Consider the following 23,455-nt stretch of genomic DNA (forward strand, 5'->3'; position numbering starts at 1 on the left):
ATCAACACAGTTGTCAGTTTCCTTTATGAACTGATTAAATGACAGAAGTGATTCTTTAATTTTATTTAATTATATGGTGGATCAACTGCATTTAAAGTTAAGCCATTACACTATTAAGGAGCTGTCTGCATTTATAATGTCATGAAAACTTTATAACTAGTTGTTATGTGAGGTGATCTTTATTATGTGCATAATAATAGTTTACTAAATTACTTTTGCAATGAAGATAACAAGGAAGATCCAGGGAAGGAAAATTCATGTCAGTCTGTTCATTCATAATTTGACTTGAAAAAAAATGGAGCAGCTGTAATCATCCATCTCACCCATTTCTGACAATCCACAGGTGTATATACAACACACATGTACATTTTAAATTTAAAGAGAAAGGAAAATATGTTTATGACATTCAAAATGCAGCAACTGATCACAAGCTAGGATGTGATGGATATAACCTGTCCACCTTATAGCTACTCTTATAGCTTCTGTCTGTTCTTACAGTTTCAGGTTTCATATTGAAAATCTTTTTACCCACAGCGAGTGCTTGAAAGTTTTTAGGGTTGACTTGCATTTTGTTCATGGTGAACCAGTCAATCAGAATCTTGAGACTCTTTTTCAATGTGTCAATCAGCATGTCAAAGTCCAGTGAGAAAAAGGACAAGTGTTTATCATCAGCAAATTTATCAAAAGAGCCATAATTAATAAAATAAAAAATATCACTCATAAAAACATTAAAGAGTAATGGTCTGAGGATTGACTCCTGAGGAACCCCTTTTTCAGTTTCATTCCTGCCACTCAAGACACCATGCATTTTAATTTGCTGCTTTTGATTGGACAGATAGCTCTGTAAAAAACCTACAAAGTCATCTTACGTACCATAAACCCTTATCTTGCAAATGAGAATATCAGAATGGCAGCTACATATCTATTTTCATTGATAGCATTCTTCCTGTCTTTATATAAATACAAAGGATTTGTCAAGCATTCATAATCTTTCAAAAATAACTCCCAAATATTTGTTTAGAAAGATGATGCCGACTGGGTATCATTTGATTTCTCAAACAGTTTTGATATGAAAGGAAGAATGAATGTTTGAGATTCAGTGAGGCTGTACATATGTGAACACTTTTATATGTATGGATACCAATAAAACTGCTGCAGGCAGAACAATATTTCTCCTCTACTTCACAGAGGTGAGTTAAAATTGTAAATAAGCACATTTTTAAAGTAACTTTCAAGTCTAATTACCTGATCTAATAGGAATGCATCGATAATCTCTATGTGATTTCTTCTTTACGTGATCCATAAGATGATTTTCTACAAACCTGAATTCTGGGTAATATTATGTCACAAATTCTTTCTTCCCTCAGTAGGTCATCTATGAATTCATCCATATGTTTAAGATGAAATTCTGAAATGAAAGGCAGACACTGATGTAAAAGCAAGCACAAAGTATGCCAAGTTGCATATCTGTATGCTTCCAAACTGCACCTTGGGTCATGGCCAGACTTAGGGGTCATAGTTGCAACTTTCTTAATGTGTACTTGTTGCTTCATGTCCAGTCAGTTTATAAAGTGGCAAGTTATGAGCCAAGAGCAAGTGGTATGTCCCAGAACTGGTATCAGATGCATTTATCATGTCCATTAAATGTATAGATGGTTTTAGGGTGAAGATCTCTTACAGTTTAATTTAGGACCCATGAATAAAACCCCATATCCAACGTTCATTGCAGAAATGCAGAAAGTAGTGCTTGGGTCAAAAAGTGAGGTCATTTAGAAATAAACAGTGATCACAATTTTCATACCGGCTTACCTGTTTCTCACTTATTCAATCCCATTAAACTATCAGCCAGATCTGCCACAGGTGATCCATACCATGAATATAGATCATCATCATGCCCGAGTATCCGTATGTCTCAAGGATTTTTGTCAGGACACCTGTGTGGGGGTGGGGTGCACAGGGTCAAGATTTTGGGACAGAGGACAAATATTTTTTTGAAACCCGCTATCCTGTGCTCAAGGTGAAACATAGATAAGTTAATTAATCTGTGTATACCTGCAATAAACAAAAAGGTTAAGCAAGAAGAATATCTATACCATGAATGGACTACAAGTCTATCAAAACATGTCCAAAAATAGAGAAAGAGTCTCTCCAAAATCTGCCGCCCTACTGGCAAAATTAGTCTATGCTAAGAGAATTTTAAACTGATGTGGGCTGAAACCATCTGGTAGCCAGATATGCAGCATATTCATTAAGGTCAAACCAGACATTATAATATAGCCTTTAGTGAAAACCCTACCCCAATATGACCATTTGTTTAGGACTAGTTGCAAACATATGAGTTTTGGAATTGCTGCCTTGGTGGCCATAATGGATGTCAAAGGGGAACCATTTTTGTTTAGGACTAAACAGACCTAATATGAAATCTTTTATTCAGAACCCCAAGTTTATATGACCATCAATTCAAGAGGAGTAGCGGCAACAAGATTTTCAACACGATCACTGTGGTGGCCATATTGGATGTCCAAGCATCATCATTTAGTAACAACTAGATCACAGGATGAATGTGTCAAAATTTCCTTTAAGTAGTTTAGGATAAGTAGCAATAACAATTTATATAGACAGACAATAGGTCATTCCATAAGCATTTCTGGTCCATGACTAACAATTAATTTGATATATGCTGTTAGTCAAACATAAATACATTATATAAAATATGTTTACCTCACCTGTACAGTTTCCTTGAACTGGGTTACAGACAATGATCAGGGTACAAGGGTTACCCAAGGTTGTTGGTTTTCTCCAGATTTCTGCTATTTCTTTACTTTCCAGATCAATATCAAGTACAGTAAGTGTAGGCTGTCAGGACATCTTGTAATATCAAGTACAGTAAGTGTAGGCTGTCTTGTAATATCAAAGTAAAATAAATCTGTAGCAGGCTTCGTATTTTGATGCACCTGCTTCTGAATAAGAACAATAACTCCATCCATTATATCTATTTTTATTATACAACTACTTACCTCCATTTCTATCCATTATTTTGATTTTCCTGTAATCGAGATAAAGGGGCTCCAAATACTTGTAACAGTCTAAGGATGTGCCTGTCAGCCGCATGTACAAAGCACCAAGAGCTCGCACATATCTGTAAAGTACATGTAATACAATTTGATATTTCCCTGGTGAATCTGATGTGAGACCTTTCTGACATGTGTAAATAGGGAAGAGCAATATCCCTTGGTAGACACAGATACCAAATTGGCAACCTACTGTATATAAGTCTGCAACATATATAGCAATTTGAAATAAGAACAGGAAAAAAGTAATCAAATTTTTATGAAGCCAGCTCGATATTAACATGTGTAAGGTGTGAAACAAAACTCAATTTTGTGTTTGCAAAATGCTTATACCCACACACTTCCACCCAACTGTGTCTTTTCAGTTGGTCCCTGATGGAATGAGTATGGACTGACCAAGGAAAAAGTCAGTTGATTATGTGCATGCCCAGTAAGTCTGTATGTGACTGTTCCTGATGATCTGCTATCAACCCACCAGAAAGTCATAGGTCTCACTTCACACCAATATGGCTTGACAAAAAAAAGTATGATGGATGAATGGACAATCAGAATCTGGTATACCCATGGCAAACTTTCTTTGTGGGAAGAACAAATGTAAATCTATCAGACATCTGAAAGTCTGTGATTTCATTTATTTTCATGGACTCAAATTGGGTAAATTTTCAAGCAATTATATTTTCATTGATAATTAATGCCAAGGATATGCTTTTTAGAAGAGAAATGGGTCCAACTGTCTCTACAGATCAATTATTGTATGTTGGGTCTCTAAATACTGTATGTGCCATTTAATAACAAAATATATTAAAACTGGTGTCTCACAAACAAGGTGAATGCACAGGATGCATGTCTTACAATTTGATGTGTAGAGTCTCACAAACAAAGTGAATTCACAGGATGCATGTCTTACAATTTGATGTGTAGAGTCTCACAAAGTGAATTCACAGGATGCATGTCTTACAATTTGATGTGTAGAGTCTCACAAACAAAGTGAATGCACAGGATGCATGTCTTACAATTTGATGTGTAGAGTCTCACAAACAAAGTGAATTCACAGGATGCATGTCTTACAATTTGATGTGTAGAGTCTCACAAACAAGGTGAATGCACAGGATGCATGTCTTACAATTTGATGTGTGGAGTCTCACAAAGTGAATTCACAGGATGCATGTCTTACAATTTGATGTGTAAAGTCTCACAAACAAAGTGAATTCACAGGATGCATGTCTTACAATTTGATGTGTAGAGTCTCACAAAGTGAATTCACAGGATGCATGTTTTACAATTTGATGTGTAGAGTCTCACAAACAAAGTGAATGCACAGGATGCATGTCTTACAATTTGATGTGTAGAGTCTCACAAACAAAGTGAATGCACAGGATGCATGTCTTACAATTTGATGTGTAGAGTCTCACAAACAAAGTGAAGTGACAGGATGCATGTCTTAAAATTTGACGTGTAGAGTCTCACAAAGTGAAGTGACAGGATGCATGTCTTACAATTTGATGTGTAGAGTCTCACAAACAAAGTGAAGTGACAGGATGCATGTCTTACAATTTGATGTGTAGAGTCCCACAAACAAAGTGAATTCACAGGATACATGTCTTACAATTTGATGTGTAGAAACAAAAAGGAATGAACTCATATTTTTTCAAATTCTCTTCAAAGCTACAAAACAAGATATAATTTGGCAAAATGTCCATTTGTCAATATGATGAAAAACAGAATAAGGTCCAATCAATACAAGTATATAGGGAACCAATTCCTTGTGTTTGTCATGTAATAAAACTGGAAATGTCAATTAGTAAGGGATCAACAATGTTCCAACATTTTAAATGTGTACTTGTTGCTGTATGTCCTGTTAGTGTCTATGTATGTGTACATACACACACACACACACACACACACAGAGTTATAAGGTGGTCATCCTGACAGTTTTCAAGTCATAAACCAAGGGCATGTTCTCTACACCAGGGCCTCCTTATTAAATTTATACATTATTAATGGGAAGAGATCTACTGCATTCAAGTTATGGCCCAGAAGCAAGATCCTGGATCTGTACTGAATAAATGTCCGATTTTGTCTCCTCATGCCATTCATACTAATACACATATATTGATTAAAGGACAGAGATCTCACCATTTTCCAAAATTTCCAAATTAGGACACAGGGGCATGTAATTTATCACAGAGCTATGACCCAGGGATCATACATATCTGATTTCATTAAACCAATATAAAAAGTAGGGATCTCAACAGTTACCAGGGGAAAGATCTTGCCCCTGGGGAGTGACAGAGGGTGTAATCCAGAAACTTGCTATCTGTGCCATAAACCAGGCCTTAATAATGATACTTGCCAATATTCTGATCTACATTTCTAATATTTAAGAAACTGGTATAGATTTTTATAACCTCCCTCACCCTTCAATCTAGGCTTATCAAATGGGCTTAAAATAGGATCAGATAAATAGGAGAAGTGATTTCTCCCTACAGATAAATGACGGTGAAGTGAGAAAGCAGGAGGAAGAGGTCAACTGAATTATTTATTGTTAGTAACTCTGCATGTAATGACTAATAATTTGAATGAATAGATGGAAATTTGTAAAGTAACTAACAAAAGAATGAAGCAACTTATGCATAATTGGCATTTTAATTATTTCATTTAAAATAAAATCCCAATGCTGTTGTTATATTTCACACAAAAAACTGTTTTTCGTGTGTAGTATAGTAACACATATCACGCCAAAAACCTATATAGAGTAAACTATATAAACACTTGGTTTAATGATTAAAGCATAATCAGTAAAAACATCAAAATGGTACTAAAAGAATGCATAAAATTGCCTGCTTTGATGGATCTGACATGAATAGTGCTTCAGACTGAACCCACAGCAGTGAAGCCTGTGATATGGGTTACAGTGATGCACTTTTGTGATGAGAGTGTAGTACTCATCAAAACAGATCCCATCAACTAACTTAAAATATCTTGGTATAACAGTATGTATCCATGGTGCTAAGAAGCCCTAACCAGTTATGAACTGAATACAAAAACTTATCCTAAGCCAGTACAATATGAAATATAAGTCACAATGACATTCTTTTGTGGTATGAGCATGGTTCTAATAGATGCCTACAATCATCTACTTGATGATTCTAGCATTAACAGATCTTGAGAAACTTAAAACACAAAAATTTAACCAAAGTCAGTGAAGCATGAAATATGGGTCAGAGTGATTTACTTTTGCAATTATGGTGTAGCACCTATCAAGATGCATTCCCTCATCAAGTTTCATGAATCAAGGTACATGTACAAGTATGTGTGTGTATATATATATATATATATATATATATATATATATATATATATATATATATATATATATATCTAAGATGTAAAAACTTATCTGGTTAGGAACTAATTACAAAAAACTTTACCTATACCAGTAAAATGTGAAATGTAGGTCACAGTGACATTTTTTATAATGATATGGTACTAGCAGAGAGGCATACAATAATCAAGTTTCATGTTTATAGCATAAATAGATCATAAAAAATAAATTAAAAACACAAATTAAATATAGGTAAGCAGTGTTCAAAGAATATTTTTTTTAGACACAGGCTCCAGACTGGTGACTTAAATAAACTCACAAGCCCTGACTGAAATTCCACAAGCCCAGACACCAATTTCCTCATGCTCAAAATGTCCCCCATTTTTAAAATTGTCACGCAATGTTGCAATAGCTACAATTCAAATATAAATTCAATCGGGTTCAAAGGGGTGAAGGTAATGTAAGAATCACTAGTGCTCATCACTAAGTTAGCATGCTTCACAAAACAAAACTCCGTCAACCATGAGTTATGAAATTTGTTGGGATTTGCTAATAGCTAATTGGTTCCTAAATCAGCTTCAAAAATAAATTACACTTGAATACTATTCTGACAACTTTGCATTCTATATATGCAGTAAAATCAGAGTTCAAAGACACGTCAGTGTTCACAAACTTGTCAAAACTATAATACATATGGCTTAAACATTCTCATTCAAGGCAATAATATGTAATAACTTTTATTCTTGTACATACATCTAGCATTTCTTCGATTTACCTCTAATGGGCTGTTCCTCTTCCTGATCCTACCTATGCAAATTAGCACAATGGGCTCACCCACTGCAGCCTTCAAAAACATCTCACTAGATATTGACAGCCAATTAAGTAATATGTGAAATGGTGGTTTATATCTGACCATGCCTTTAATTGACGCTGCTTAACCTGACCAAGGGATAGTTTTACATCAGCTCCAATCATGACTGTTTACCATTTATACATGCTAAATGTAACACGTATTAACTGAAAGTGGTGGGGTTTTTTTGTTTTGTTTTCTTAAAGATTACTGAAAATTGTGTTTTCTTGAAACACAACTGTGTCACGGGGCTTGGGAGTACAAATTTGTATTTTTAGCATGACATGCCATGCTTCAATCTGATTCAAATCAGATCTCAATTTTAAGCAGGACAGTGGTGATCTGACTTAGATTGCACAGTGTTATGGGAATTATATCAACATCGTGAAAATACATTTACATATTTCATCAGCATGATCAAAGTTTCCTCAAGCAAATTAATTTTTTTTCTTCAACAAACCTGACAGACAGGCACCTCACTTAGAATACAGGACAGGCCCAATCTAAAATTAGAGGGGACCTGGGTATCAGGCTATTGGATTTTTTGAGCACTTGTCAGTGACCCACTTCCATAATTACAGTGCTGTAAGCATAAACTTAAAACAAAATACAAACATTTTTCCCCAAGGCAGTGAAGCATTAAATATTATATCAGTGACCAACTTCTGTGTTTGAGTGTATGGTATGCTTCAAGACGCATCCACTCAAACTTTCACTGATCTAGGTGCATGCACAGAAAGTGCTAGAAACCTCATTGGTCATAAGCTACCTTATCCAATAAAAGGTGAATTGCAGGTCACAGTGACCTGTTTGTGGTAGTGGTGTGGATTTAATAAAGATACACATACTCATATTGCCTGATGACTATCAGGAGCAGTTCATGACATTAACCACAAAATTTAACTGAAGTCAGCGAAGTGTGAAATATAAGCCACGGTGACCTAAATTTGTGATGCAGCTGTAGCACTCATCATGATAGATCCCCTTACCAAGTTATAGTGTGCAAACAAATGAGCTAAATGCCAAAATTGACCCCGGACAGTACAATAAATGTACATGTACAAATTTAGCTATGGTTGCTTAGTTGGTAGAGTGTCCGACTTATAACTGAAAGATGGTGGGTTAAATACCTGTAAGCCAGCCAGGTTCAGCTGCCTGTGTTTTCTTGAGAATGGCACTTAGATCCCATTTCCTTGACATGATATAACCAATGTGTTAAAAAATATCATTGAAACCAATAAAACAAATTTAACTACCTCCTCAGGGAGTATGTGCTATGAAACCTATGACAAACTGTTGGCTAGGACCTATGTAGAAAGAATGATTGGCATTTAGTGAGGTTGTACATATGTGTATTTTATCTGTTTGGACATGGATGCTAATGCCAGGGGTAGTACTAGTGTACATCTACTTTCTAAAGAAGAGATAAAAAGCGATCCATTTTGCTTTTTCACCCATCAGTTGGAACCCTGATACACAGATCACCCTTGATCATATCCTAAAGTTCTAGACTGTATTTTCTATAAGGCTTAAAAGACATACTATAGGACTGGATGGATGTCTGGACAGACAGAAGTACAGACTAGCGGGATGACATAATCCCCACCTTTTTTTAAATACATAAAGCCTGCTGGTAATAAAGGTTTAACACAAAGGACATACGGGAGGCCAATGCAAATAAAAAATAACAACTTACTTAAAATCTTCATTCCTGATAAACTCAACAATGATGTCTTTCTCTGGTTGAATCTGTAGCATTTTAAGGACTAAACATATGAATGGGGTTGGTTTGATGTTTCCTCCATTTACCCCTCCTACAAACTTCAGCTCCATTGCCTTGTCAACCATCAACTCAGCTGCAAAGATGGAGAGATACTGTCACTTGCAGGTATTACAAATCTCAGGTTTTTGTTCTTTTTCCAACTGGCAAAATATGCCAAAAACATTAACAGATCACCAGAAATGTGACCTCACCTACTGCTTCACATAGCATTTTTTCCTTGAATTTTGAATACATTGCAAGAGATTTACAGTAGATAGTCAACAGCTTGAGTATGGGGATTGAAGTGGGATTCATTTAAATTTTGGTCTTTTGAATCTGATGCAAACTCTTCCCGTTAAAACTGTTACATTAAGTTGACAGCAACATGCAAATAGAGAAATTACAGTTACTTAGAATGACAGTAGACAGTATCTAATAATGGCAAGAATGCAACAAATTCTTGCAGTTTTATTGACTGTCAATAGTCTCCTCTCCACCTCTTCGATGTGGTTTAAATGCCTTGTCCCTTATCTTGCCGAGCTCTGTAGCATCAAGGTCATGTATAAACTATACTAAACTGGTGGTATTTATTGAAAGGTAGACAGATGTAGCTCTACAATGATACCAAATATTCTGGAAGTTCTAGCTGCACTACAAAATACAGGGTTGCCCCGAGTGGTCTAAAGCGCTCTTCGTTACGGATCACTGCCATCTCACTTCTGTCTGCGGCAGTTCGAGTCTAAGATTCAGCCAATGTGGGCATGTGAGAAAGCTTGCCAGTAGCTTCTCGTGGGTCGGTGGTTCTTTCCGGGCTTTTCCGGTTTCTTCCTCCACCATTAATACTGGCCGCCATGTATAGCCTATCGTGTGCTGAAAAATGGCGTTAAACCCCACAACAACAACAACAACAAAATACTGAGGGAAAACCTAATTTGTTTGGACCAAATTTTGTTTCCACCCAAAATTCACCTGTGGTCGAAATCCAAATTTTGTGTCCGGATTTTAGACTCTTTGGTCTCAGATCCAAGGCAGACCAGTCTGAACTGCGCACAGACAGATGAACCTTTGCAAAAAGTAGGATAAGATGGACATTTGGAATAAAGAGTGGTTTCAGTACAAAAATGATGGGTCCATTAAGCAAAAAAAAAAGAACTTAAACTTTTATCATTCTGCTCATGTGTGAGCAAAACAGCCAATAAAAAATGATGTTTCTAACACAACTACGCATTATGTTAATGGTAAATCACTTGGTAGTCAATGTATTAGGATGTATTCAGAAATAGCCCACAAAATGTGTTTCCTACTCGCATTTCAGGCGAAAACGACAAAAACTTACAGGGGTTAATGCATTAATTTGGATACTAATGAGACAAAGATAGATCTATTTTAAACAATACCTATTACCGGTATGTTTTTTTTTTTTATAGAAATGATACAAATATACAGGAACGAAGCTCTCAGAATAAGGACGGAATTTTGTCCGTCATGATTATAAGACTTCTCAATGAAAAAGTCTATAAATCATTCTGAATGATATTATTCATCACAGAGCATGGAAACGGTTGGATATTATTGAAACTTTTGCTCAAACTTTTCCATAATTGCTGAATCCTGACAAACTTGTTGAGCAAGAATTCCAAAATCTGTTGATGCAAGTGATGTCTGGGTTGGTGGATTACTAATTCAGGAACATAAAAATGGTGTGGCTCATCCAGTGTGCTATTTTTCTATATAAAAAAAAGAAGCAAGCAGTTGAAAAATTATTCCACAATCGAGAAAGAGCATTTGGCTTACTGACTTAGAAACACTCTGAAGTCTCACAACCCCCTTATATGTACCTTCATGAACAAAATTAAAAACAAAACTCAGAGATTGTGGATGTGGAATTTGATGCTGCAGGAATCCAACACTGACATTAGACACATCAGGGGAAAAGATGTGATTGCAGATACACTCTCACGTGTACCATATTACTTTAGTTTGTGTCGATTTTGTGTAATTAAGCCGAGTGTCATATATAAGACATCTTCATATTAACTTTAATTATTACAGTATCATATCCTTATTGGACAAATATGTCCAAGAAAACTTTTTTTGTATAAATCTTTCCTTTTTCTTTATGAGAGGAGGTGTTATGTACATCTATACTTGTATCATGATTGTAGATTGCACTTTATGATAATGGACATTTGCAAACAGGATGTTTACATGATAACTTTTGTCCATGATTGCTGGTTATAAATAAGTTTATGAGCTCCAAATATTATTGAAACAATCTTGTTTACAAATTGATTGAAATTTTCTCTTGAAATGACACATCTTGGCCAACTGAAAATGGTAAAAACTTATTCATTCCAATTTTAGATCGTCTCCTGAATCCACTTGTTATCAGATTTTATAGTCGAGTTCAGATATAATTTGAGAGGAACTTTTATTTAAATTATTCACTGGAATTACAATGTACTCACTGACTTTGGATTAACACATTATTATTTTTGAATTATTGATAACTCAAAGACATTCTGGATTGCATCAATGCAGTACATCAGGACATTTAGGATTATTTGGGATTTAATTCACAATAATGTAAGCGTCTCTTAAAATTTCACTTTACAGATTGGAGAAATAAACTGCTTTGATTTAACTTAAATTGTTGGAGTCACTTCTTTGTGTTAGTTAAATTAAAGACTTTGAGTCAAAATAAAATAAAGTTTCAAAACAATTTTTAAGGTTTCTTCAGAATGAACTGACTTCCACTTGCGCCATTAATATATCTCATAAAGTAAAAGTTCACCCATTAAAGTAAAGCACTGAAATTTTGAACCAAATCATTTATTTTAAAAGCAGGCTTTTATTTGGAAATAATATTCATAGGAAGCAGTATAAGGATTCCAACTACTGTTCACTCCATGGTACAAGCATTATTTAATTGAGATCAAAGAGTGGCAAAAGTATGATGGTAGTGTGAATATATTCAGGGCATGACAATTCCTAGGTACATCTCACCCAGCCAACCATAAATTATTTGGGAACAGGTAAATTTTTATGTCATTTGCCAAAAACGTGGTATAGAAAAAAGCACAGATTCCAATTTCTAGATGTCAGGCAGGCTCCAATTAGGACCTAAATTACTTGGGAGAAGTGAGCTCTTTCTCCAGATGAAAAAGGTACCTGTAAGCGAATGTGAATGAAAAAATTGAAAACAAAATAGGGAAAATTAGTTTAAACAATTTTTTACTTCAAAAATTTGATGAAGTTTAAGTATCAATTAATAGTCCTGCCCTAACAATGGTCAAAATAAATATTTTTTGCATTCTATACACTGAATGCACTATCAATGTCTTTTTTAAATTTTTTTGAAACTGCAAAGTTGTTTTTTTTTTATATATGTAAACATTTTCAATTCAAACATGAATGGATCTTTAATCACAATCTGGTATGTACATTGTGACTATCTGGTTCTTTTTCTCACAATGCATTTTGTGCATACGGACTTGTGCAGACTCTCCTAATACTTTACATCTCTTTTTAAACTTAAATCAATTACAATCTACTTATGTGACAAAAATGAATAATACCTGAGAAGAGCTTACCTTGGTCTTGATTTCCATATATTATAATGCAGGAAACACTGATGGAAATTGTTTAATACCGTTAGGTCAAATTTTATAAATCAAAGCAAATCTGAGATAAAATCAGTTCTCGAGAGATCTTTTCTGATGAATACATTTAGAGTGGTCCTTGACAAAACCCCACCATTCAAAGGAGTGGGGATTATATGAATTACAATTTACATTGTGTATTTAACCCACCAATGAATCTGCAAGTATGAATATTTTGGTTTAATTAAATTTTTCAAATAACAGTTGAGAGATTAGCCAATTTAAAGTGACACTAACAACTTGACTTAAGTACAGTAAAAATAAGCAAGATAAGGCAGGTTTACATATCAATAAACATGACCTGCCTTTACTGAACAAATAACTCTCACGGGAAACAGTCCCTCCTTTTGCACACTCGCTACAATTGAGTGATGACTTTAAATAGTAAAAAACCACTGTTTGCTTAGGAAACAACAGAAAAGTAACTGTTAAAAATATATGTTTACAAAGGTTAAATGTTGATTAAGAAAAGGTAATTGCCAAATAAAGGCTACTGTTAAGGCAGGTTCAACTTAATTTATGTGTACATTCTTACCCCTCAATACTTTCTTATTTGCATCACTGTTGTGACCTGCGAGAGGTAATTACCTTGTGTTAATTGGGGACGGTGTTATCATTAGTTTCTTGCTGAATCAATTGTAAGTGTGCCAAGGACTCTTGAAATAATTTCATTTAAAAACCTTTAATTGACTATCTCAACATGTTAAATATTTAAAATACATTAGACATTTACCGAAATTGCATTTGTTTACACTTTCAGATTATTTATTATTTCATGACATTTTTACTTGTATACAGAATTATTCAATGAGTTTGGATTTTTATGTCGGTCCATTGATGTTTGAGTCTAGGTATTCATGACTACCAAATTTTTACACACTTAAGCACTTACTTTCATATTTTCAGACATATACTTCTTTCAAAGTGATATCTCTCATTACTTTGGAAACATTAGTTATTTTAGCAAAGTATGGGTAGGAAATAACATTGATATATTCCCTCCTACTCTTCTTAACAAACTTTCATCCAGACAACCACATCATAAATTCTGTGTACTACATCACCCATTTCAACACACCTTACAGCAGTCTATTTTTTCCCTGTGACACTATTGGACATATGTTCTGGAGAATATAATATAATCAGAGCAACATCAAAACCACATTGAAAAACCAGTTTTATAAGAAAAATGACATTTAAAAAAATTCCTTACCATTCACAAAATTTTTCTTATATTTATCATAATCTTCATTTTCAAACAGGTTTTCTTGTAACATCTATAATAATCCTATTGGGGAAAATCACATTCATATCATGAAAAAAATGTTTATTTATGATTTTAAAAATTTAGATTTAGTGTATAATTGTTTTCTAATAATTTAATTGGCATTGTTAATATTCAGTACCTCAATCTTTAAATGTACATTTTTAAACTTTAAAACTGGTTTGCATCCTTCCTAAGTTAAGTCTCAAAATGTGCAAATAATCAGAGACAAAAGACATAAGGTTACAAGAGACAGTTTTATTTTCATGTATTGCAATTCCTACCATTATCAAACAAATTTATAAATTATAAATTGGTTTAAATAAATTAAATATCAAGATTCCCTAAAAGGTTGATTAAAACACAATTGTTATCAGATAAAAATCCTATCATTTTTTTTTAAAATATGAAATAATAAACATCATGTTAATTTATAACAGAAATATATATATATATATATATATATATATATATATATATATATATATATATATATATTAAATGATGGTTCATGCAAATTTCTACCAACACCTCATAATATCACTAATGACAGATCCATATAAAACTTTACAACATTGTCCACCAGTCTAAACAGTGTTACTGATGCACTTATCAGTCATGAGAAAATGTGGCTAAAACATGTTGAGTAGCAGTCTAGATGCTTATTATGGCCAGAAGTTGATTCACCTCATTAGAATAGCTAACAAGGATTTTTAGGTGGACTTACTTATTGAAAAAGAAGAATGAGTGAAAAGCAGTTTATTTAATGTGTGTGTGTATGATTTGGATTTCTAACATAGCTTTACAATTTTTGCAGTCATATTGCGACAAGATGTCTGCAGTTGGCAGTTTACAGTGATGTCTAGCACTGGGGTATCATGTCACAGACATATATCATCAAGTCCCATTCAGTCACATTATCCTGACACCAGGCCAACCAGTCCTAACACTAGCCTCTTAATGCTGAGCACCATGCAAGACAGCTGCTAGTACCATTTTGATAAGTCTTTGATATGACTCGGCTGAGGTTCGAACCCATGACCTCCTTCATCCGAGGCAGATGTTCAAACCATGAAGCCACTGAAGCAGTCACAGTTTATTTAATGACACTTATTTCTGTTGCATGTCACAAATAAGAACAATAGGATTTTCGACAAATGTTTGTGTCTGCATAACTCTATGTTCATCAGTGTAAACAAATGTTGTGTTTATGATGTTAATTTGAGATGCATTCTCTTGAGAACTATGTGTTTATGACACTGAGTCAAAATAGGGGCAGCATCAAATTAGGATGCAAGACGATATACTCCAATGCTATATTATCACAATAATTTTGAATACGCACCGCCCATCGGTTATTTAAAGATGTAAAACTGTAGCCAGGAAGGATGCAAATTTGACAATGCACAATTTCCTCAAAATTGTAAACAATTTTGGTTAAACAAAATTTTTGTTAAGTTTGCACTGAAAAGTGATGAACATCACACTTTTTTGTAAAGTACATGCAATTCCAATGATCATCATATGCAAAACTCTTGTTGAACTTATCATATCTGCATTGGTCTTGATTATGAAATATACAGTGTAGTGTATGATGTTTGATGATTATAGGACATATCCTGATGGTGACACATGTCCTGACAAGGTTATGCTTGGAATTTCATTCCATGGTAGCCAATATGGACCAAAATTAACAAAGCATTGCTTATGATCCTACTTACCATACATACACAGGAAAATCTTAGTATACTACCTATTGTACATAAATAGGAAAACAATAACAAACTTTTTCTAAATAAGTGATATTTCAAAAATAATATTATTCATAATAGATTCTTTAATATATTTATATTACTTTGCCAACATTGCATTCAAAATCCATGTAAAGTTAAATGATACTGTTTTAATCTCTGCTGTTGTTATACATGGATTTCAAGTTTAATTATATTTGTGTTCGATTTAATCAATGGATCTGTTTTGTTTTCGTGGAAATATTCAGCCAGTACAAGCATGAACTTTCCTTCTTAAAGTTAAGTTGCATTTAATGTTTATTATAATATGTGTGAGCCATAAGTTAGGTAAATAACGCGACAGCCTGGAACTCTGTATTATCACGGTACTTAAGGTTGTTATCAATACATATCAAAACTGTTATGTTCTGCTGTATTGTTACAAAATGATATGGTGAAAATAAAGGTTAATTCGCTGGGTAGGTTCATGTGATGGTCGTCAGAGGGTTATGCGTTGGTACGTTACTGTCATTTGAATGGATATGTATAGCTTTTTCAGTTTCTTGCGATAAAAGACGCATGACAAAAGTCTGGGGTCATCCTTGTACTCCTGGTGTTAATTTATAGTACCGATAAAGTGATTTCGTGTTGTCAGAGATCTCATCGTACTTTATTGATAAAACATCAGACTCCTGTAGTTGTACTATACGGGACTGATAACATTAAATACCGCGATAATACAGCATTCTATGCAATTATTTTCACCTGTAAGCGCGAAACATTCTTCTTTCCAATATTTGCATTCATATATTCTTGTCCGAATGATTTTTTCAACGAGATATTGAGGATTTGTTCCTTTTATCGAGTGAGCGTCTTTCACCGTGCGGTTCGCCATTTTCCGAAATTAATTTGGCCAAAAACACCTAAAGCTCTCCAAATATCTTATTTATACCAATGGAACGCACTTATATTATGTTAGGAATAACATAAGCGTCTAATGAATTATGATTTGGGGATCGTTCATTATTACAAACAATTGCTTAAAAGCGTAGTCCATTCTTTGTTTCTAAGACTTGACTATGTAGCATTATGCATACTAGTAATTTTTTTATTACCGTTGACGCCATTTGAAGGCATTTATTAATTAGCTAGCTTAATTATTAATTTGACTTAATTAATTTCCTACTGATTATAAATAGTACATTACATTGTTACAATTGTGGTTGTTTGATAATAACTATTTTCAGTTTTTACCAATTAATTGGCGGCAGAGTTTGCTACAGAAATATTTAAGGTCAAGTGGCTGCCCTGTTTATTTTTGCTTGATAAATGTATGAACTGACATACCTCTCTCTCATCCGGGGAATTCCCATCATTTTTCAAAACTGCCATTGTAAAACCTCTGCTGAAGAAACCAACACTAGACCATAACGATTTAAAGAACTACCGCCTAGTTTCTAATCTCCCATTCACAGAAAAAAATCTTAGAAAAGGTTGTTCTATCCCAGCTTGTATCTCAACTAAATTCAAACAGTCTTTTTAGCAATGTACAATCTGCATGTCGCCCTTGCCACAGTACTGAAACTACTCTTCTAAAAGTAGTTAATGACATTCTCTCTGCGTTGGATAGCGGAAAGATTACAGTCCTCACCCTCCTTGATTTGTCTGCAGCATTTGACACAATAGACCATGATATATTACTTCACCGTCTCCAGCATGTATTTAGCATTCATGATACAGCCTTACTGTGGTTCAAGTCCTACTTGGTCGACAGGACACAAATTGCATCTGCAATGGAATACACTCCAGCCCAGTTGATCTATGTTGTGGTGTTCCACAGGGGTATGTTCTTGGACCTGTTCTCTTCATTCTGTACACTCAGCCGCTCTCAAGTGTCATAGATCATCATCCAGTGTCTCACCAATTGTATGCTGATGACACCCAAATATACAAATCTAGCCACCCAACTGAAGCTGATGCTACCATCCAAGGTGTAGAGAGGTACATTACTGATGTGAAATCATGGATGACATGTAACAAGCTGCAGATGAGGCCATTCTGATCACAACACAAAGACTTTCTCGTTCACATCCTTTACCTCAAACAATAAATATCAGCAACACCAACATTAAATTCACACAATCAGTACGAAACCTGGGTGTTACTCTGGACAGTACTCTCACATTGCACCAACATGTCATGAACATATGCCAGGCTGCATATCTTGAGCTGAGACGCATCAGCTCAATTCGCAAATATATTTCAGTTGATGCCACTAAAACACTTGTGTGTTCATTAGTACTTTCAAGACTGGACTATTGTAACTCAATTCTGTCTGGTTCATCTCAATATCTGCTCCAGAAACTTCAAAAAGTTAAAAACACAGCTGCTCAGATCATACTTAGAGTACCACGACCAGAGCACACGTCCCCGCTGCTCTGTACCCTACACTGGCTATCCATTCGATCCAGAATCAAACACAAAATTTGTTCTCTGTGCTACGTTTCACTGTCGGACTCTAGTCCAACATACCTATCCGACCTCACCCAAGTGTACACACCAGCAATATACTTACGCTCCTCTTCTGACAATCGTATACTCATTATTCCCACTATGAAAACAAAGTCATATGGACACCGTTCTTTTGCATACCAGGGCCCAGCAACGTGGAATGAATTGCCCACTGAACTTAGACACAAAGACACAGTGATCACTTTCAAGAGGGCTCTCAAAACTCACTTATTTCGACTGCAAGAACAAATTTAAAGACCTAATAATGTTTCCTACCTGAAATATTCTCAGCATGTTTTTTTACTTTTTAATGTTTTTCTAATTTCATGGTGTTTGTTTTTGTAATAATATTATTATATGTTTTTTATCTTATAGGTGTTGTCTAATGTTGTAAAGCGCTTAGAGCTTCTAAAGATTAGGCGCTATACAAAGTCCTCATTATTATTATTATTATTATTATTATTATTATTATTATTTTGCAATGCCAATTATTGTGTTATGTAGATTGGTTTCTTAGGTTGTAGGTATTACAAAATGAGGCATTTTTCTGTATGTCTTTAAGATTTCGTGTTCAAGTTTGAAAAAAGGCTGAAAGTACATCGATAGTGCATAACACTTCGGACTGATGGGAATTTAACAGTTGATATATATTTTCTTCTTCTTTGTTGAGTCAATACTAGTGAAACATACAGGATGGGGAATGAAAACGGGGTGCATTTGTCGGTGAACTCCGTTTTATCGTACAGAAACGTTTTGTCATTTGCTGTTACAACTGATATTCAGATTACGTTTTGTTTTGTTGCAGAATCAACATCATCTATGGGCACTTGAATCTGCCGAGTTTGATTTGAGGTTCATAAAATCTCCACTCATTTCATAGCCAAATGTTTTAGCTTTCGATACCGTACTTTTGTCGACATAGTCTTTGATTAGTGCAACCGACACACCAGCGTCTCTGATTCGATCTTGAAAAATTACAAGCTCGCCAGGGACGACGTCATCAACAACCCGATTGGTAAACTCTGTCAAATCCGCTTTCGCGGCAAACTTAGTAAGATCCACATCAGCCATGTGTTGGGTTGCTACGATTTTTTGTCCGCAAATGTAAAGAGGCATTTCGTTTACTATTAAACATACTTTCTATATGACAAGATTAAAAAAAAATAAGCGCCAGTGGTGTTCGTGAATATTTGTATACACGCAACACGTTAACAAGATGTCAAAATTTGGGCCTTTCGGGCTGGTTTGTATTGGCAGTGTTGAATAAAACAACAGTAGACAATCGTCCATGCAAATAATCAACGACTCGAGACATTTTGCGGATAGTCGAGGATTTCTCTTTAAGGGTATTTTGCTTGTTGACCCGGGTAGTCGAATACTTTTTCCACCGACTGTTTTTTTTTTATATAACCATTCCAAATACAGCTCCGACTTACCATACAAACAAAGCTATTCCGTACACGAGGAATGGAAATATAGTACAGCTCTTTGTATTTGTACCACCTCTGAATTGTATAATTTTAATGTCACCGATGTGTTCTTTTGTTTGGTCGAAATGAGCTGATGACATTGCGTTTTGGTCATCTACACGCGGATTATTCCATTCAATTTTGTCACCTAAAGTTTCCGTATGACGCAGCAATTGGTATGTATTGTGCTCCTTACTTAGCAGCTGTTTTTGACTAAGGTCAGTCGTGACTTAGTGATAGGACATTATTACTGGAAAACGTAACAGTTCAATTATTACCTTACGACATTCACATGGTTACCTGTCTCCTGCAATAACAAAAACTTATTGCAGAGGATCAGATCAGTGCATCTGTAATTGGCGACATCAGCCAGATCAATTTCCTTTCCTTTCTATCGATGGAATAACATGCGATATCCAACAAAAATATGTTGCCATTGTTAACAAATCCAACCTTAGCTTTGGCGGAATAAGGGTTATTGTCGGCCTGTATCATTTTTCCTTCGATTTTCAAGTAGTCTCACAAGGAAGAAAATAAAGAGACGTGTCCAGCACTTGGAATTATATTTTTAATGTCCGGAGGTCCCTATCTGTATACGAATAATGCTGAAAATCTTTAGTACTACGATCTACCATAACAGGGGCGCCAATATTCCAGGAGCTATTGGGTGCATCTTTGACTTCTGACATCGTTTTCAATTATACCTACTTGGTTTCGTCTAATACCGTTTGCGAGACAATCTTAATCCACTTCCCATTGCCAGATCTGTAATCACTGAACCGGCAATACATTGCTGAGCAGTTTCATTGATGATTTTACTCAGCGGAGCTGCATTGTTGTTATCCATGGAAATTTAATTGCCTTTGATGTCCTCGAGAAATTAATCGTCATAGTCGATCTCAGATTCATTGAGCTCCAATACAATCACAGAGTTTTCAACCTATTATTAGAAACGTTATCAATGACTTGCAATGTAGCTTAAATAGCGATTGGAGCAGCGCTCGAGCTCTGGGCCAGCTACAACCTTTGGGGCGCCTGTGAAAAATCCCGGGACAACATCAGCAAGAACAGTTCCGCAATATGTCATGTAAACAAATTTCCTTGGGTTGAAAATACGTACCGGTATCACACGTCTACGTATGATGATCGATAATGCACAGTTGTATTGTTAAAGTCTCCTAGCGAAGATCTAATATATGCACCTCATGTTCTACACGTGTAGAATGAACCTGTGCTGGATTTTAGCTTAGAAGATACACGGGAGCCACGGGAGTAATTGAGAGCATGGTACCAGTGAACAAGTTCAGGGAGAAACAAAACGACATAAAACTCATAGAAGCTAAGCTTTTGGAAGCTCCGCTTTCGTTAACTGTCACTGATTTCGTCACAGGTTAAATTAATGGTGATTCTATTAATGCCTGACCTTCCATGGTCTTCACATAAACAGTGTTTCTCTTTACCCTCATTTGTGTTTCAGAGACCACTAAATTTTTAATTTGACCCTCAGATTTGATACCAAAGTTTGTTATATACTCACTCTGACCCCCCAGTTTTGACACCAAGGAGATTTTTTACTCTCAGTCTTGTACCCCTAGGGGATACATTGATAAGATTCGTTCGCCTCATTCTTCTCTTTGGAGTCAATATCGTACGTGCCTGTGGGAAGCCCAGTACCATCCCGCTCTCTGACGAAAACACAAACGAATTATTCGCGGTAAGGCCACCAAACGGTTGCGATTGGACATTATGTCAACTATAATAAATACGCAACAACGCTATTGTAATTTCTATTGTGCGTCCATCCCCAGCAGTAAATGGTGTAGAGAAAACCACAGTAAATTCTAGTTTAGTTGACGATATCATCGAAGTTACGCTCTGTTCTGTATTTGCAAGGTTACGCAGCGTCGTAGGACTGATTTCTCCAATCGTCTCAGAATAGAACACTGGTGTTAAATATGTTGTAGGCATCTTCGTTAAGTTCGTGCATCAACGCATGACACGTTCACGAGTTCATTATGTCATTGGTGAGTAATCGTTCAGAAATCGATGCGGTCTTATCACTAACAAAGCTCGTGTGCGTTGTTGCCACGCGAACCGACCCCACAAGCTTTTCGAAACGATTCGCAATGTCATGAGGCTTACAAATTTCACCTTGACCTTTTCCATTCTTTGGTTTGTAAAGTTTTGCCCGCGGAGGTATAGATCAATCTTCCCGCTTGGGCGGACATGTTTGTTGCTCTTGGGGTGTGCCATATCTTTGTTTTGCTTGATGTTTAGGTGTATGTGGTTTTCTAACTGCACGTCTCTGTTGCTGTTTTACCAGTGGGTGTGAGGTTTAACTGCATGTTGCTGTTGCTGTCTTTGATCTTTTGCTCGGGAAATTTTTTCCATTGGAGATTTAGGTCAAGGTTCGCGTGGAGGTAGGACTTCCTACAATCGCATCAGTCGAGATTCATCGGAGGATCCAGGTTCAGGTACGTTTGTTATGTATATTTGATTTAATTATATCTGATTTAATATATATTTATTTCAATTTAATTGTTTGTCAGTTTTATTTTTTATTTTATTTTTTTATTACATGCTATTGTAATGTAAATTAATTTTTTTAGAGATGATACTTTTTTCAGAAAATAGTTTGACCTTGACTGTTTGTTTTATAAATACCAGGTGTTGATCTAAATCCTGACTTTGTTTAAATTTTTTAGCAACAACGTAAACAAGTTCTATTTTATTTTAAAATGATTGGTTTTCGTCAGGGTCACAATGGGAAGACGTGATCTTTAACAAGTCCTAGTTTCTCTAAACTTCCAGAACATGATCACGTGACCCCCTTGAGTACGTTTAGAAGACATATAACCAATGTTTTAGAGAGTTATTCTCAGTAGAAGCTGGGCTGTTAAACTGGAAATTATATGTTGTGCTGTTTGCAGTTATTTCAAATTACTTGGATTCAAATGGATTAATTCTGTTATTTTTTTTACGGAAAATACATGTGCTCATGTGAGATTCTTAATCAAAGACAGTTCTTATACGAAATTTGTTTTGATTTCCAAAACCGGAGTGATAATTCTTGTTTCTACAAGGAACTGTAGACTTCAACACTACAGATTGCAGCATACGTCATCGTCTTCCATCTTGGATTCTTCGTCGGGATTCGGACTTGAAATCAGTAGAACATTTTGTTCTTAGGACTACTAAAATTGTATTCTTGGATTAGTTTTGGGTTTGATTCTTAAAACCGTAAGTTCATATTTTTTCATTTTTACAGAATTTTTCCAGGGAAATAAATTATTGTATTTTTTTCAAAGCTTGTTGTTTTCGCTCTTTCTTATGATACTGTTTAGTCGAGCATAAACACGTGACATTTAACGTCTGTGTATTCGGATTCAGGTTTGTATACGGGTTCGCGTCGATATTCGCGTTTCATTAAATCTTATAACTCGGCTATTTTACTATAAACCTAAAGTGCTCAAGTTCTGGTTTTGCGAACCCGATTATCTCCCTGAATAAGTTCCCGCTCCATACCTTAGTTGCATTATATATTTTTAAAGCACACACTGTTTCCATTGACTGGAAGGGGATGGGTAAGCTAAAACCGGTAAGTGAATGATTTTCAAAGATCCATGGACGACATCCTGCATTAAAATGTTCCTTTGGTTTTTCCATATTGAGCAAGGGGGTGATGATGGTGGAATATTTTCAAGTACCTTCTGACGTCTTCATCGAGTACACAGGTGCCTTTTGTGATCACACCAACTCTCCACCACCACCCCCTCTGTCTCTCCAATTTCTCCTATGTCTTCATGCCTTC

General features: G+C 35.3%; 1 protein-coding gene across 1 annotated transcript in view; it reads right to left on the reverse strand.

Moving 5' to 3' along the window:
- Nucleotides 1–16,597, reverse strand: part of LOC149806499 (pre-mRNA-splicing factor 38A-like) — a 30,044-nt gene extending 13,447 nt beyond the window's left edge. The window contains exons 1-4 of the mRNA XM_089953906.1: nt 16,430–16,597; nt 8,943–9,102; nt 3,018–3,139; nt 1,323–1,408 (exon numbers count right to left, since the gene is read on the reverse strand). Coding sequence (XP_089810032.1) covers nt 1,323–1,408; nt 3,018–3,139; nt 8,943–9,102; nt 16,430–16,559 — 498 coding nt within the window. The 5' untranslated portion in view covers nt 16,560–16,597. The remainder of the gene's footprint in view (nt 1–1,322; nt 1,409–3,017; nt 3,140–8,942; nt 9,103–16,429) is intronic.
- Nucleotides 16,598–23,455: the final 6,858 nt, after the last annotated feature.

The sequence above is a fragment of the Sinohyriopsis cumingii genome, chromosome 1 (genome assembly GCF_028554795.1).
Source record: "Sinohyriopsis cumingii isolate HCF-2022 chromosome 1, ASM2855479v2, whole genome shotgun sequence".
NCBI classification, from domain to species: domain Eukaryota; kingdom Metazoa; phylum Mollusca; class Bivalvia; order Unionida; family Unionidae; genus Sinohyriopsis; species Sinohyriopsis cumingii.